The 17,736-nt window shown below is 43.9% G+C and overlaps 1 protein-coding gene across 5 annotated transcripts in view; it reads right to left on the bottom strand.

Annotated features, from left to right (window-relative positions):
- LOC129709288 (synergin gamma-like) overlaps positions 1-17,736 on the bottom strand; it is a 51,825-nt gene that overhangs the window by 29,033 nt on the left and 5,056 nt on the right. For 2 of the 5 annotated variants that reach the window (XM_055655557.1, XM_055655558.1), the window contains exons 2-4: positions 8,061-8,180; positions 5,596-5,665; positions 439-535 (exon numbers count right to left, since the gene is read on the bottom strand). In XM_055655557.1, coding sequence (XP_055511532.1) covers positions 439-535; positions 5,596-5,665; positions 8,061-8,134 — 241 coding nt within the window. In that variant the 5' untranslated portion in view covers positions 8,135-8,180. Of the gene's footprint in view, positions 1-438; positions 536-5,595; positions 5,666-7,446; positions 7,666-8,060; positions 8,181-17,736 lie in introns of all 5 variants that reach the window. The other 3 variants (XM_055655560.1, XM_055655559.1, XM_055655561.1) reach the window with 3 other exon arrangements.

Below are 17,736 nucleotides of genomic sequence, written 5' to 3'. Positions count from 1 at the left end.
TAACTCAGTGGGACAGGCAGCATCTCTGGATAGACAGAATGGGTGACGTTTCGGGTCGAGACCATTCCTCAGAGAGAGAGAGGGGGATTTCCATACTCCAGGCCCAAGAGATGACAAACTTGGCAAACAGATTTGGGATGATTAGAAATGGGTTGCACAGAAACTGCAGAAATGCAACGTTGCAGGAAACCACATAAAAATTAATGACCTAGACCACAGAGAGATTTGCAAACTTTGATTTCACAATCAAGAAGGTGTATGAACAGGAACTAGTTAACGAGATGTTAATGAGATCAAGGATTCATGTGCGTGAAGGTCAGGCTTATGCACAATGGGATGCACGCCAGAAGAACTTTACAATGGATACGTCTAGAGATAGCCAAGGGCATGAATGGGAGTTTCAACAACGTTGTTGCTGGCATCAACCTTGCATCTTACCTGAGATGTAAGCAACTCCCTGTGGAGACTGCAGCACTTCACTGCAAACAGATGGCTGGCTGATTCCACACAAAATGTCATTTGCACTTCTAATGACCTAGAAAAAAAACACATCTGTTTTACAATAAAATCCTTTAATGTTTATTTTCATTCAGTTTCCAAAATTTTATATCCTCATCCACATTTCACAAAACCGTCCCATAGATAAAGTTCAGCTTCAGCAAGGACAGAAATGTTTTATTATTATTGTCACATGAATGGAGGTACAGAGAAAGGCTTTGTTTTACATCTTATGCAAACAGATCACATTTACTATATACAGATATAATCAGTTTAAACTCGAGTACAAGTGGATGTGAAGGTTTGTTACACCCCACCAGATTACCTTTGCCTTTGGTAGTGTGCTGGATATTTGACAGGAGATGCACTCCAGATTTTAATTTTAACCATAACTATTTTTTTTACAAATTTGTTTGCTTATGAGCAATAATAGAAACACATTTCCAGATCAACCAGAATACATTTTTCATTCCCCCTACAAGGACACATATTTAATATAAGGATTTACTGAATCTTATTGTCAATTATCCGTAACATTAACAATCAAAACAAGGTATGATAAATAAAACAAAAGATTGAAAGTTCACCATCATGTCATAAAATCAGGGAGTCATTGAACTCGAGCACAGTAATGGATTATTTGGCATAACTTACATATGTGCCATTTTACAATACTACACACAATTGTGACAAAGGGGGTCAAATTTCAAATTCCTTTAAAAAAAATTGACAAGCACTGTATTGGGTTCACGACAAACATAGGATCAACAGAAAATATAAGAAAAGATAGCGTATTGATGGCAAGTTTCCGAAAATGGCATCAGTATACACAAATACATTTTGTGCAACGGTAGACAAAAATGCTGGAGAAACTCAGCGGGTGAGGCAGCATCTATGGAGCGAAGGAATAGGTGATGTTTGGGGTCGAGACCCTTCTTCAGACTGATTTGGGGGGGGGGGGGGGGGGAGGTGGCAGGACGAAGAAAGGAAGAGACGGAGACAGTGGGCTGTGGGAGAGCTGGGAAGGGGAGGGAAAGGAGGGAGAAAGCAAGCAAGGAAATTGGAGAAGTCAATGTTCATACCGCTGGGTTGTAAACTACCCAAGTGAAATATGAGGTGCTGCTCCTCCAATTTGCGGTGGAACTCACTCCGGCCATGGAGGAGGACATAAAGGTCAGATTCGAAATGGGAGGGGGAGTGGAAGTGCTGAGCCACCAAGAGATCAGGTTGGTTAATGTGAACTGAGCAGAGGTGTTGGGCGAAGCGATCGTCAAGCCTGCGCTTGGTCTCACCAATGTAGAGCAGTTGACACCTAGAACAGTGGATGCAATAGATGAGGTTGGAGGAGGTGCAGGTGAACCTCTGCCTCACCTGGAAAGACTGCTTGGGTCCTTGGATGGAGTTGAGGGGGGAGGTAAAGCGACATGTGTAGCATTTCCTGTGGTTGGAATGGAAAGTATCTGGGGAGGTGGGTGGTTTGGGTGGAAGGGCCGAATTGACCAGCGAGTTATGGAGGGAGCCATCTCTGCAGAAAGCCGTAAGGGGAGGAGATGGGACGATGTGGCCAGTGGTGGGATTCCAATGGTGGTGGGGAAAATGTTGGAGGATTATCTGTTGTATGTAACAGTTGGTAGGGTGGAAGGTGAGGACAAGGGGGACTCTGTCCTTGTTGCAAGTGGGGGGATGGGGAGTTAGAGCAGAGCTACGGTATATAGAGGAGACCCTGGTGAGAGCCTCATCTAAAGGCGATGAGGGTAACCCCCGTTGCGGTGGACACTAAAAGGTTTTGGTGTCCCAGAAAACGAACATTACATTATTAACGAAAACCAATCATTTTCACCAATGTGATCTAAACGGTACATTACCTTATGGATTTGAGCTATATGGATGGGCGATGATTGTCAACAAAATAGAGAGAGTACAGAGGAGATTTACTAGAATGTTGCCTGGGTTTCAGCAACTAAGTTACAGAGAAAGATTGAACAAGTTAGGGCTTTATCCTTTGGAGCGCAGAAGGTTAACGGGGGACTTGATAGAGGTTTTTAAAATGATGAGAGGGATAGACAGAGTTGACGTGGAAAAGCTTTTCCCACTGAGAGTAGGGAAGATTCAAACAAGGGCACATGACATGAGAATTAAGGGACTGAAGTTTAGGGGTAACATGAGGAGGGAACTTCTTTACTCAGAGAGTGGTAGCTGTGTGGAATGAGCTTCCAGTAAAGGTGGTGGAGGCAGGTTCGTTTTTATCATTTAAAAATAAATTGGATAGTTATATGGATGGGATGGGAATGGAGGGTTATGGTCTGAGCGCAGGTATATGGGACTAGGGGAGATTATGTGTTCGGCACGGACTAGAAGGGTCGAGATGGCTGTTTCCGTGCTGTAATTGTTATATGGTTATATGGTTATGATTCGTCGGACTGTTTGATTTGGGCTGATATTTTAGTAAGTAAAATGTCTCCATAACGGTCGCCGCGGAACTTCCCGTGGTTGACACGAAGGAATGCAGTTAGCGACTTGGTCCGTACAAAAGGCAAACAAGAGACAGTGTGTTGCCAAATTGAAGATTGTCTCAGTTTCTTAGTTTTGATGACCAATTTATGTCCAAATTTTTTTTTAATTGATTTTAAAAAGTCGGAAAATATATCGTTGGGTTTTTGCACCACGATGTTTCTGATATATTAAATTGGAAAATAAGAAAAAATAATTAACTCGCCCAAAAATCGCTACTACCATAGGATACCTTGTTGGGTTTTTGAAAAGCATTAGAGGTTTGGAGCCTCCGTGGTTTAACTTACGGAGGTACCGACCCCGATAACGGCCGTTGTGGCAATGGACACCAAGCACAACGACCGTTCCAGGATCTTTACTGAACTCTATTATCTTTATGTTACTGTATTTTTCTCCTGGTTTTCTCCTAGTTACAGAGATATATAATCTTGTTTCTCACAATCTCTCGTTTACGATAAAATGCTAACCACAATGCATAACTATGCCATCTTCGCTCGTCACATTTGCCTGCACTAGGACAATATTGGGAACATTGGGAACTGCGTTTGGGTTCCATCGTTCCCGGTGAGAGGGCCTGAGCACCATGGCGGCGACTGCGGGTGCTGGGGAGGCCCCGACCACGGGTGAACATCTGGGAAGATCGGCGGGGTGGCTGGCTGGACCTTGGTCAACTTTGATGATGCTGTGGGGTTATGTTTGTGCTTTTTTTAATCTTATTATTTATTTATTTATTATTTATTTTTATGTTACATGACTGTAAGGAAAATCCATTTCGTTGTCTCTTATGAGATAATGACAATAAATTGAATACAACAACAAAAGTATTCACAAAATTAGCAAAATTAGCTGACAACATGAAAATTGGTGGAGTCAATTGATTGTGGTGAAAGATTGAAAAGGCTAGGCTTGTATTCACTGGAGTTTAGAAGGATGAGGGGGATCTTATAGAAACATATAAAATTATAAAAGGAGTGGACAAGCTAGCTGCAGGAAAAATGTTCCCAATGTTGGGCGAGTCCAGAACTTGGGGCCACAGTCTTAGAATAAAGGTGAGGACATTTGAGAATGTGGTGAGAAAAACCGATTTCACCCAGAGAGTTGAGAATTTGTGGAATTCACTGCCACAGAGGGCAGTGGAGGCCAGATCACTGGATGGATTTAAGAGAGAGTTAGATAGAGCTCTAGTGGTTAGTGGAATCAAGGGATATGGGGAGAAGGCCGGCGCGGGTTATTGATTTGGGACAATCATCCAAGATCACAATGAATGGCGGTGTTCCGTCGGAGTTCCATCATTCCGGCGAGAGGGCCTGAACATTGCGCCACCGTAGCGGCAACTGCGAGGGGCTCGTGAGGCCGCGACTACGGGTGAACATCAAAGAACATCAAAGAGGAGGATGACTGAACTTTGGTGCCTCCCTTCACAGTGGGAAACTTTGATTCCGCTGTGTGGGAATGTTTATGTTAAAGACTATCGTGTTCTGTGTTCTTTTATTATTCGTATGGCTGTATGGTGACCCCAAATTTTACTGTACCAATTGGTGCATGTGACAATAAATGTCTCTTGAATCTTGAATCTTGTTTATCTGGAATGAGTTGCCCGAGAAGGTGGTCGAGTAGAAAAGTTGCAATATTTAAAAAGCATTTGTACGTCAAAGATCCAAGACTGATCCTTGAAGTACATCAGTGGTTATAGCCTTCCAGTCAGAGAAACAACCTTTCACCATTACCATGTGTGTAGGAAGAAATTGCTAATGCAGGTTTAAACCGAACAGACACCAAAAGCTGGAGTAACTCAGCGGGTCAGACAGCATCTCTGGAGAAAAGGAATGTGACGTTTCGGGTCGAGATCCTTCTTCAGACTTCAGACCCAGTCTGGTGAAGGGTCTCGACCCGAAACCTCACCTATTCCTTTTCTCCAGAGATGCTGTCTGGCCCGCTGAGTTACTCCAGCTTTTTTATCTATCTTCCACCAGAACCATCTACCTCATAACACAAAGGCAACTTTGGATGCAGTTTGCCACTCTCAAACATCATGTGGTTTAATAAGACAAGTCTACCATGCAGGCCGTTATCAAAAGTCTTGCTCAAGTCTATGTATACCACAACAAAATCACGCAAATCCCCATAATTGTTCTTACCATGGATAATGTTGCACTGTACTTGCCGCCTAATATATTCAAAACTCAACCTAATGAGTTTAGACTAATCTGTATAATATTGCTCACTGACAAAATATTTTTACTGTTATATTAAATATTCCCTTATTTTAAATGCACGGTGCCAACATACAGTTTAATAAATAAGATAGAAATTCAAAGCAACACATCCATTTTCAACTGAATTGTTACTATTTTTTGTTTTTGTTTACCAACACACGATAGAAATTGTGATTATTAGCCCTCGTGTCACAAACAAGAAGAAAGTGACCACCAAGCAGCAAGAGAATATTTTTTTCCATGCTCCACGCTCCCGGTGGAGTCGAACATGTGTATCCATTATATAAAATAAATGATTCTTGGCAGTGACAGAGAACATGAACGGCAATTATATAAATCAACTAAACTATTAAAAAGACCCAAATGTTACCTTATAAATGCCATCTAGACATTTTTGTAAATGGTGGACTTTTCCTTCCATGATGCACAGAATGTGAACGCTGTTGGAATGAAAATATATATTTTTAAGTTAATACATAGTGTGGAATAAAATTAAAGTTGCATTATAGAACTCAATGTGGATAGATTTAATAGTGAATGTATGGCTGAGGAGTTGGTGCAGGGGGCACGAATTCAGATTTGTGCACCATTGGGATCTATTCTGGGGCAGAGGTGACCTGTACAAGAGGTACCTTAACTGGAGGGGGCCCCATATCCTGGCAGGCTGCTTCATTAGTTTAAAGTGGATGGCTATGGACTAGATTGGCAGGGGGATGGGACCATATGCAGGACCAAGCCAGGTGAGAGGCTGAAAGGTGGTATGGATGAAGTTTAGTGGACAGAATCGTCAGGAGAAAGACAGAGAGCGACAAAGGCTGCTGAGTTAAATTGCACATATTTTAAGGCAAGGGGCCTGACAGGTAAGGCAGATGAACTCAGAGTGTGGATAGGTACGTGCGGCTGGGATGTCGTAGCCAATTCAGAAATATGGTTAAGAGAGGGGCAGATCTGGCGGCTTAATGTTCCAGGTTGCTGACGATAGGGGAGAGATATCGTGGGGGTAAAAGTGAGGGGGTGGGGTTGTTGCTTTATTGATTATGGAGGATGTGAGTATTACTGATGGTTTGTCCAGTGAGGCCATATGGGTGGAGCTGCGAAATAAGGAAGGGAGTGCGCTACAGGCCCTCAAAAAGTTTCATGGGAATTAGAAGAGCAAATGTGCCAGGAGATTGCAGGCAGCTGCAGGGCTAATAAGGTTATCATAGTAGGAGGTTTTAACTATCCCAATATTGACTGGGAATGTCATAGTGTAAAAGGTGTAGACAGGTAGAATTTGTCAAATGTGTTCAGGAAAGTTTCCTTGGGCAATATGTAATGACACTACACGGGAGAGGGCAACGCTTGATCAAGTCTGAGGAAATTCTGAACGTCAAGTGGATGTAGTGTTCATTGATGAGTCCTTTGGGACCATTTACCACTGTTCTATTAGGTTTGAGATAGTTTGACGCGGATAGATCTACATCTCCGACTACAGATTTGAAAAATTCTCGTTTAAGGGGCCTTCTCTTCTATTTCTACTTTCCACTTTTTCTTTTTCTTTTTTATTTTTTATATACACACTTCACGTTTTTCTACTCTCTACCATCTATTTTTCCACTTTTTCCTCTTTCTATTGTTTTCTTTTTCTTGTCTTGCTTACTTCCTTTTCATAACATAAAACTAGAGGTTGTACATAGAATGGATTACGGTATGACATAGTTGGCACCTAAAATTAGGTTCCACTGTACTGTTTTGTACTGTATTAACTTCTAATAAAATAAACAAAAAAAAATAAAATAAAATAAAAAGGTTTGAGATAGTTATGGATAGAGACAGGGCGAGCCCACGAGTTAAAATTCTAAATTAGGGCAAGGTCAACTTTAAACAGATCAAACAGGAACTTGTCCCAGTGGACAGGATCAAGTTATTTAAAGGGAAATGAATGACCGTAGAGTGCAATGTTTTTAAAAGTAGCTAGGCTGGGACTCTATTCCTTGGAGCACAGGAGAACGATTGGTGATCTTATAGAGGTGTACATCATGAGAAGAATAGGTAGGGTAAGTACAAAGAGTCTTTTATCCAGAGTGGGGGAATCAAGAACCAGAGAACAGAGGTTTATGTTGAAAGGTGAAAGATAGGAACCCGAGGGGCAACTTATTTTACACAAAGACTGAGCTGCCGGAGGAGGTAGATGAGACAGGTACTATCACAATGTTTAAAAAACATTTGGACAGGTACTTACATAGGATAGGCTCAGTGGGATATGGGCCAATCGCAGGCAGGTGGGACCAATGTAGAGAGGGCATGTTGGACGATGTTTCCACGCTGTATGACTCAATGATTATGAATCTAACAGGGACATGTAGATGGTTGAACAAGTATATGACCTTTTCCTCTTGAAGCTAGATTTAGGAACTGATTGGGGCTGGGTTTCCAGATGCCTCCTTCCTATTGAACTAGGCTGAAACAACAAGTAATTTGCTGTCGTTTGCAGAAGATTAACAGCACATCACATTCCTGCTCTCTGATCACTAATCTTGCTGTTCCCCAGAATTACAGGGGAATTATTTTCAATTTGAGCCTCATTTTAAGATCTAACACATGTTGGGCAGAAACATTTTAATAAACAAACCACCTTACAGATGTTAAAAGTTATATGTTGAATCTTTTACTTTATAGCTCTTAAACATTCCTTTTATTTTACAAGATCCTTTTTGTCATTGTAATTATGCAAAGCCAATGGATTACTAATGTATTCTTTTACAGGCCCTTCGACTCACTGAGGTCCCCACATACATTACCACCACACACACTAGCCACAATTTACATTTAAACAACACCAATTAACCTCCAAACCTGTGCGTCTTGGGAGTGTGGGAGGAAACCGAAGATCTTGGAGAAACCCACGCAGTCACGGGGAGAAGGTACATTCTGCGTACAGACAGCACCCGTAGTCGGGATCGAACCTGGGTCTCGCTGTAAGATAGCAACTCTATCACTGCACCACCATGTTTAGTACCATGTACTGTCCAATAAGCTCACAGCAATATCACTGAAATATTTGGGATTGCAAAAGTAAAGTGGGTTATAACAAATGTATATCAATGAATGTTTTATGATGCAGAGAGTGGTTGATATGCGGAATGTACTACCAAAGGAATCAAATACGTTGCAGGCATATAGACAGGCTAGGAGGAAACAGTCCCATGGAGGGCTGCACAGCCTGTTTTAAGCTGTACAAATCTATGACTCCATAATGAGTTGTGCCATCCACAATCTGTGGTGACCTCGGGTGCTGTCTGTACAGAGTTTGTACGTTCTCGCTGCGACTGCTCTGGATGTTCTGGCTTCCTCCCACATTCCAACGACATCCAGGTTTGTCAGTTAATTGGCTTCTGTAAATTGTCCCTGGTGTGCAGGATAGAATTAATATATGGGTCGGTGTTGACTCAGTGGGCTGAAGGCCCTGTTTTCACCATGTTTCTCTAAGCACAAACTAAATTAAACTAATTGTTTCTACACCCTTCCCAATGGAAGGAAGAAATAGATCAAATCCAATTCCTTGAACATCGAGCAGGGAATGGTCATACGCTGTATGTCATGGTAATACAGGATGGAAGTAGGCCCTTGCCTTGCTGCATTTGTCCCATCTCCCTCTAAACTGTTCCTATCCATGTACCTACCTAAATGTTTGTGAACGTTGTTATAGTACCTGCCTCAACTACCTCCTCCGGTGGCTCGTTCCATACACCCACCACCCCCCTGAGAAAAAATGCCCCTCCAGATCATATTACATCTTTCTCCTCTCACCTTCAATATCCTTGTGCTCTTTATTCTTCTCCTCTGGGAAAAGACTGCACATTCACCTTATCTATTCCCTCCTCATAATCTCATACACCTCCACTAGAACACCCATCAGCCTCCTGCACTCCAATGAATACAGTTTTATCCTGTAGCTCAGACCTTCATGTCCTGGTAACATCATCTTAATGTTTCTCTGCACTCTTTCCAGCTTAACAACATTCTTCCAATAGCAGGATGGCGAAAACTGAACACAATATTCTAAATATGTCCTCTTTAAGTTAACAATCGGCATCAACTGTAACCTTAGATCCTAACCTCCATACTCAGTACCCTGACTGATGAAGTTCAATGTCATTTTGTATAGGACAGGTTTGGAGGAATACGGACCAAATGCTGGCAGGTAGGACTAGTGTAGCTGGGACATGTTGGCCGGTGTTGGCAAGTTGGGCCAAAGGGCCTGTTCCACACTGTCTCACTCTATAACTCTAAGTGCTTTGCTGGTCCATAGAGACAATGTCTACAACTTTAGCCTTGTAAACCTTGTTGGTTTATGTCTCCCCAAAACTATATCAGATCTGAAAAACACCCACTCACAACACCATGCTGACTATTCCTAATCAGCCCTTGCCCATCAAAAGCTTATCCTTCAGAATATGTTCTAGTAACATTCCAACCACAGATGTTAAGACTCACTAGTTTATAGTTCCCAAGCTCTTCCTCGCAGCTCTTCCTAAATAGAGTCAAACCATAACCCAACCTTCCAGCACCTCACTCGTGCCCAATGATGATTCATACATCGCAGCCAAGGCTCCTGCAATTTCTTCTCTAGCCTCCTGCAGTGTCCTTGGATATATCTGATCAGGCCCAGGTAACTTACCTAACATCAAATCCCTTAGGATAAGTAGCAGCTCCTCGACTGGAATATGGACTGTCCTCAAGGTATCGCAGTCATACAACGTGGGAACAGGCCCTTCGGTCCAACTTGCCCACACCAACCAACGAGACCAACCCCATTTACACAAGACCAACCTCGTTTTATTTTCAGTTTACTTTATTGGCTGTTTTTTCCCCAAAGGGAATCTGTGGTATTAATGTCAGATACTTCAGATGGGACCAGTTCAGATTCTTTCATGACAACAGATCCAGCCACATCATTTGGTTATATGGTTATATGGTTATATTTCCATTATCTGATCAATGGGGCACTGATGTTCCAGTTTGATGTCGAAAGCTCTCATTTCAGAGATGTTATTTATTTGTACAGCCTTCTGTGTCCATGTTTTCCAAGGTGTCCAGTTTCAACACTATTGCATCCCTTGGACAGGGAATTAATTTACACCATTTTCCACAACAATCAATGTTTTCATCAGTAGTTATTTTACAAGCTCAATCTATTTTTTGCTCATATAGTTCCGATTATCCCATTACTTGGCTTAATTTCAGTGTTGTTGTCTTCACTACATTAATCTGTCTCCATCAGATCACCTTCACCTTCTGCAACATTCACTTTCATGTTTGTGTTTGCGTTGACATCATTTTCGTTTCCCTCCATTGGCTCACGACTTTTCCAAAAGCTCTGATTCTTTGCATCAACATTATTATGGATAGGATTTGCCCTTGTATCCAACTGCTGTTTTTCCCTCTCTACCATTTTCCTGGCTTTTCAAATGTAGGTCCATGATTTCACCATTTGTGCCCACTGATTCAGTGGAATTGTCAACAGCTTCCTTTTGAATAGATCCTACATTATTAATGCCCTGTTCCTTTAACAAAGCTTTGTCTTGGGTTGATTATCAATTGATAATCCCAACCGTTGATTATTGATCTAACACCACTGAGCTTTCAGCTAGTCTCCAGAGAGTTTTGACCTATATGCCCTCTCTCTTGTTTTATTGATTCAATCTCTCTTTGAAGACAGGTTTTAGGTTGGTCAGATTTCCGTGGATCACTAATACGTTTCTATTTCTTTCTTGGTAATTTCATGAAGGCTTCTTGTCTCAGTTTTTCTTGGCTTTGCTTCTCTTTCATTGTAAACTATTTTACCCGCTGGCCATCTAATCATAATCATACTTTATTAGCCAAGTATGTTTTGCAACATACGAGGAATTTGGTTTGCCATACAGTCATACTGATAAAAAACAACAGAACATACAAAATACATTTTAACATAAACATCCACCACAATGACTCCTCCACATTCCTCACTGTGATGGTAAGCAAAAAAACTTTCAAACTCTTCCCTTCTTTGTCGTCCAGCGGTCGGGGGCCTCTAACCTTCCGTTGACGGGACGATCTTATTCCCGTAGCCGGCGGTGGGGCCTCCTGCATTGGGGGGGATGTCAGCTCCCCGCACCGGGCGATCTGACCCCTGGTCGGGACTTGTCAAACGTTGTGTGGCTTTTGGAGCTTCCGACATCGGTCTCTTATCCGAGACTAGGAGCTCCTGATGTTAAAGTCCGCAGTTGGAGCCTTGATCCCAGGCAGGGGATCAGCTCCGATGTTATGTCCACGCCCTGCGGTGGTGCTCAAAGTCAGTCCCGAGCGAGGCCGCCAGCTCCACGATGATAGGCCGCAGAGTGACCGGAGATACAACCCGGAAAACAATCTCATCTCTAGCAAGGTAAGAGATTGACACAAAGTTTCCCCCGACCCCCTCCCCCACATAAAACAAACCAGAGAACATTAAAACAAACTTTTTGAACACACTAAAAATAACAAAAAAAAGACGAAAAGGAAAGAGAGACCATTGGCGAGGCTGCCATCGAGGCGCCAACTGTTGGTCATGTAGATGCTTTCACCCTTCTTTTATAACAAGTCCTCAGCTGAAAGCTCTCTCACATTGATGAGATCAGCCAAGATAAATTTGTCCTTTGCTATAAACTGGATTCATTCTTGGTCTCATCCAAATTCATTGGCTCCTCCTTGATTAACTTACACAAATCAATACTTGCAGCTCCAATGTTTTTTCCCATTTCAGTTTGTTGTGACACTGGTCTTGCATCGGATTCCATTCCTTCCTTCTTTTCCTCCATTTTCTCTACTTCTTCTGATTTTTTCACCATTAACTGTCCCACGTTCCCCAGCCTTCATGTTCTTCTCCACAGTAAAAGCCGAGGAGAAATATTTATTGTCCTTGCCCTTCTCCTGAGGCTCCACACAGAGGTAACCACTTTGCTTTCTGAGGGACCTATTCTCTCTTTCTCTAGTTACTCTTTCTCTAAAGGTACATGAGATCCTTTAGGCTGTTCCTTAATTTTATCTGCCAGAGCTATCTATCTCCAGCCCCCTTTTTGCCTTCTGATTTCCTTCTTAAGCATTCTCCTCAGTTTCTGAAACTCCACCAAGGACACACTTGAACCTAGCTGCATACACCTGGACCATGCCTGCTTCTTGCCATGAGATTCACCAGATGCCATGCCTGGTGAATCTCTGGAACTCTCTGCCACAGAAGGTAGTTGAGGCCAGTTCGTTGGCTATATTTAAGAGGGAGTTAGATGTGGCCCTTGTGGCTAAAGGGATCTATCTCCTGGAGAGAAGGCAGGTACGGGATACTGAGTTGGATGATCAGCCATGATCATATTGAATGGCGGTGCAGCCTCGAAGGGCCGAATGGCCTACTCCTGCACCTATTTTCTATGTTTCTATGTTTCTTTCCCCTGAACAGAGCCTCCATTCCACAACCAGCCTTTCCCTTTACCCTCCCAGAACGTGCATGCCTGAACTCATGTCATTACACTGTTCGTATCTCACTTTATGCCCCGCTATTCCAATCAACTTGTTCCAATATTGACTGGAAAAATCATAGTGTGAAAGGTTTAGATTGGATGCAATTTCTCAAAGGTGTTCAGGAGAGTTTTCTCCAGCAATACTTGACAACTGTTTGATAAAGTTTAGGATAGTTATGGATAGGGACAGAGAGGGCCCACGTATTAAAATGCTGAATTGGGGTAAGACCAACTTTGTGGGCATGAGTGAAAGTCTCGCTCAAGTTGATTGGAACAGGTTGTTTGAGGGGAAAGGAACATCAGCCAAGTGGGATATTTTTAAAAGTGTGTTGACAAAAGTTCAGGATATGCACGTCCCTGTTAGAGTGAAGGGCAAGACAGACAAATGTAAGGAAGCTTGGCTGACGAGAGACATAGAGGCATTGGTTAAGAATAAAACCGACGCATGGGACAGGTATAGGCGGCTGGGATCAAGTGTATCTCCGGAGAAGTTTAGGGAACTAAGGAGCAAAGTGAAAAAGGAAATCAAAAGTGTCCAGGAGATAGCTCTGGCAGATAACATTCAGTTCAATCCCAAAAGAATTTACAAATACATAAGAGGGAAAAGGGTAACTGGAGAGAGAGTGGGACCTCTCAGGAATCAAAGTGGTCACCTCAGTGTGGAGCCACAGGAGATGGGCAAGATCCTCAATGAGTATTTCTCTTCGGTATTTACTGAGGAGAAAGACGGGAGAATGGAGGAACTTGGGGAAGTGAATGGAAGTGTCCTGAGAGCAGTCAGTGTTATGGCCGAACACGTGCTGAAGATACTATCGTGTATGAAGGTAGACAAATCTCCAGGGCCTGATCAGATATATCCGAGAACATTGTGGGAAACAAGAGAGGAAATTGCGGGAATCCTGGTTAAGATTTACGAGTCGTCTTTAAATACAGGAGAGGTTCCAGGAGACTTGAGGGTGGCAAATGATGTGCCTCTATTCAAGAATGGCTGCAGGGAAAATGCTAGGAACAAGTGGCCAGTGGTTCAACATCTGTAATTGGAAAGTTAATAGGGTATTCTGAGGGATAGGATAAAGAGTCACGGAGTGATACAGTGTGGAAACAGGCCCTTCGGCCCAACTTGCTCACACTGGCCAACATGTCCCAGCTATACTAGTCCCAACTGTCATCACAACACATTTGAGTGCCACTGGTCAGTAATCACTGAAGCACACCAAGGGGTTCTTAAGGGGTTGGACAGGCTAGATGCAGGAAGATTGCTCCCGATGTTGGGGAAGTCCAGGACAAGGGGTCACAGCTTAAGGATAAGGGGGAAATCCTTTAAAACTGAGATGAGAAGAACTTTTTTCACACAGAGAGTGGTGAATCTCTGGAACTCTCTGCCACAAAAGGTAGTCGAGGCCAGTTCATTGGCTATATTTAAGAGGGAGTTAGATGTGGCCCTTGTGGCTAAGGGGATCAGAGGGTATGGAGAGAAGGCAGGTACGGGATACTGAGTTGGATGATCAGCCATGATCATATTGAATGGCGGTGCAGGCTCGAAGGGCCGAATGGCCTACTCCTGCACCTAATTTCTATGTTTCTATGTTTCTATCACCTTGCTCTTCGTGGGCATGAAGATCCATAATCCATGTCTTATGGATGCTTTTTGGAGTAGATGGAGGCATCAAATCTTAGTACTGAGAGGTTGAAGAAGTCTGCAAAGCTCCAGCCAGTTGTTCTGCGCAGGTGTTAAGAATACAGCTAGATACATCAGTGCAGAGTTCGCCCTCTCTATGACTGAGATCATATTGTCGTCAGGAGCTGCGAGACCATGAAGCAGGGCTGCCAACTCTCACGCTTTGAGCGTGACACTCACGCATTTCAGCCAATTCTCACGCCCTCACGCTGAAGACAGAATTCTCACGCTGACAGGCTGTCTTCAGTCCCTGCGCAGCAAAGATCCAATAGCGGAGCTTTGTTGCACAGTTTGTCTCAAGTTTGCGCCGCATGACAACGATCTGCACGGATTGGGGAAGCGCGTCGGTCCCGGGCAGCGGGTGCCAGCGCTTTTGTGAGCCGTCTGCGAGCGCTGCGCTTCCGGCTACTGCGGCAACCTCGCTCCCTCCCTCCTGCCCTTCAACACACGCCAGCGCCAACGCCGCCAATCCACGCTACACCGTGCCCGCTAGACTCCCCATTGGGCGGCCGGGGAAAGAGAGGGAGGGGAGAAAGAGAGAGAGAGAGAGAAAAAAAAGGGAGGGATGGAGGCAAGGAGAGACAGGGGGAGGGAATGTAGAAAGGGGATGAAGGAAGGGAAGGAGAAAGGGGAGAAAAAGGAAGCGTGAGGAAAAAGAGGGAGGGAAGAAAGAGAGGGAGGGGAGGGGGAGGATGGAGGGGAGGGGGAAGGAAAGGAGTGTGTGTGTGTGTATCCCTGTGTGTGTGTGTTTGTCTGTGTGTATGTATGTGTGTCTCCCTGTGTGTGTGTCTCCCTGTGTGTGTGTGTGTCTCTGTGTGTGTGTGTGTGTCTCCCTGTGTGTGTGTGTCCTCACCCTGTGTGTGTGTCTCCCCCTGTGTGTGTGTGTCTTCCTTAGTATATGTGTGTCTCCCTGTGTGTGTGTCTCCCTGTGTGTGTGTGTGTGTCTTCCTTAGTATATGTGTCTCCCTGTGTGTGTGTGTGTGTCTCTGTGTGTGTGTGTGTGTGTGTCTCCCTGTGTGTGTGTCTCCCTGTGTGTGTGTCGTGTGTCTCCCTGTGTGTGTGTGTGTCTCCGTGTGTGTGTGTGTGTGTGTGTGTGTCTCTGTGTGTGTCTGCGTGTGTGTGTGTGTGTGTGTGTGCCTGTGTGTGTCTCCCTGTGTGTGTGTGTGTTTGTGTATGTGTGTGTGTGTGTGTCTCCCTGTGTGTGTGTGTGTCTCCCTGTGTGTGTGTGTGTGTGCGCGGTCTCCCTGTGTGTGTGTGCATGTCTGTGTGTCTCCCTGTGTGTGTCTCCCTGTGTGTGTGTCTCCGTGTCTGTCTCCCTGTGTGTGTGCCTCCCTGTGTGTGTGTCTCCCTGTGTGTGTGTATCCCTGTGTGTGTGTGTGTGTCCCTGTGTGTGTGTGTGTCTGTGTCTCCCTGTGTGTGTGTGTGTGTGTGTGTGTGTGTGTGTGTGTGTGTGTGTGTGTGTGTTGTGTGTGTGTGTGTGTGTGTGTGTGTGTGTGTGTGTGTGTGTGTGTGTGTGTGTGTGTGTGTGTGTGTGTGTGTGTGTGTCTGTCTGTCTGTCTGTGTGTTTGTGTGTGTGTCTGTGTGTGTGTGTGTGTGTGTGTGTGTGTGTGTGTGTGTGTGTGTGTGTGTGTGTGTGTGTGTGTGTCTGTCTGAAAAAGGGAGCCCACTACATTAGGGGCGCACGTGCCATGGGGCAAGCTGACACTCGTGCCAATCCGCCGTTGTGTGTGTGTGTGTGTGCGTGTGTCTATCTTTGTGTCTGTGTCTCCCTGTGCGTCTGTTGACACATCCTGGCCTTAGACAGGGCTGCCAACTCTCACGCTTTGAAGCAGCCGGAGATAAAACTAACCAGGTGAATCGGTTGTAAAACATGGGGAGGACGACAATGAGGTCAAACATCTAGGATAGGGTTCAGTTTAAGTATGTAGGTGACATAATAAATAGTGTGAGTAAATGTCGATAAAAATAATTACAAAGGTTTATGAATAAAAGCTCCACAAATGGAATTCAACATGGGGAAGTCTGAGATCATACACTTTGGATGCAAAAATGTTATGTTGTAAATGTTGAGAACCTGAGAAATGTGCAGGACAAGGAGGTTCGGACACCCAACCACAGATATTTAATGGATAGTTAACATTATTTCTACAATCTAATAGAATCTGGCCTTTCAAGTCAAGGAAATTGAAATTTGAGCAGATGAAACTGTACAATGCTGTAAACTTCAGGTTAATATTCAATTTGAACCCTGTGTTTTCAGCATTGACATTAGAGATACAGTACGGATATCGGCCCTTCGGCCCACCGAGTCAGCGCCGACCAGCGATCCCCATACACTAATACTATCCTACACACACAAGGACAAAAATGCTGGAGTAACTCATTTGGACAAGCAGCATCTCTGGAGAGAAGGAATGGGTAACGTTTCGGGTCAAGAATGTCTGAAGAATGGTCTCAACCCGAAACGTCACCCATTCCTTTTCTTTAGAGATGCTCCCTGTCCCGCTGAGGTACTCCAACATGTTGTGTCTACCTTTAACTTACAGCATGTACATCTTTGGAGTGTGGAAGAAAACCTGAGCACTCGGAGAAAACCAACGTATAAACTAACTGTATGAACTCCATACAGCCAACATCCATAGTGAGAATCAAAGCTGGCTCTCTGGCATTATACAGCAGCAGCTCTGCCGCTGAGCCAACCAAATCATTACCCGATTTAGATGTATTGGCCTTTGAGACGGTCAGAACAAATTTTTCAGAAGAAAATCAGAGCTAAAAGGCTCAACTTCTGCAGACACCTTTCATTTACTACCCTGGGTAAAAGATAGGCTAATAGGTGAAGGGCAGTCCGCAGTCAGGAGGAAAGTTAGTTTCTCTGAGAAGAACTCAGACAAGATGCGATATAAACTGCAACAATCCCGCAAGTGGGATGTTGGAAGCAAAACTCTGACATCCGTACAAACACTGGTAAGGCCGCACTTGGAGTATTGTGTGGAGTTCTGGCCACCACACTATGGGAGGATGGGACTGTGCTGGAGTGTGCAGAATAGACCAGGGTATTGTCATGATGGAAGTCCTTTTGCAATGGGAGAGATTGTCAAAGCCTGAGGGGGTTTTCAGGTAAAAGTATAATAGATAATGAGATGCATGGACAGGTAGGGCTATCAAATACATAAATGCATAAATTGAGAGCTGGTTGGTTAAATGGAATGTGGAGGCCGAGAAAGTGGTAAAATCAGATATAACCACGATGCTAAAGAGGCATTTTGCCAGGCACTTAATAAGCAAGATATGGACGGATACAGATATAATGCAGACAAATGGG

Source organism: Leucoraja erinacea, chromosome 25 (genome assembly GCF_028641065.1).
Source record: "Leucoraja erinacea ecotype New England chromosome 25, Leri_hhj_1, whole genome shotgun sequence".
Taxonomy (NCBI): Eukaryota; Metazoa; Chordata; class Chondrichthyes; order Rajiformes; family Rajidae; genus Leucoraja; species Leucoraja erinaceus.
The sequence above is the reverse complement of the archived record's forward strand: the minus strand, read 5'-3'. Positions and strand labels throughout refer to the sequence as shown.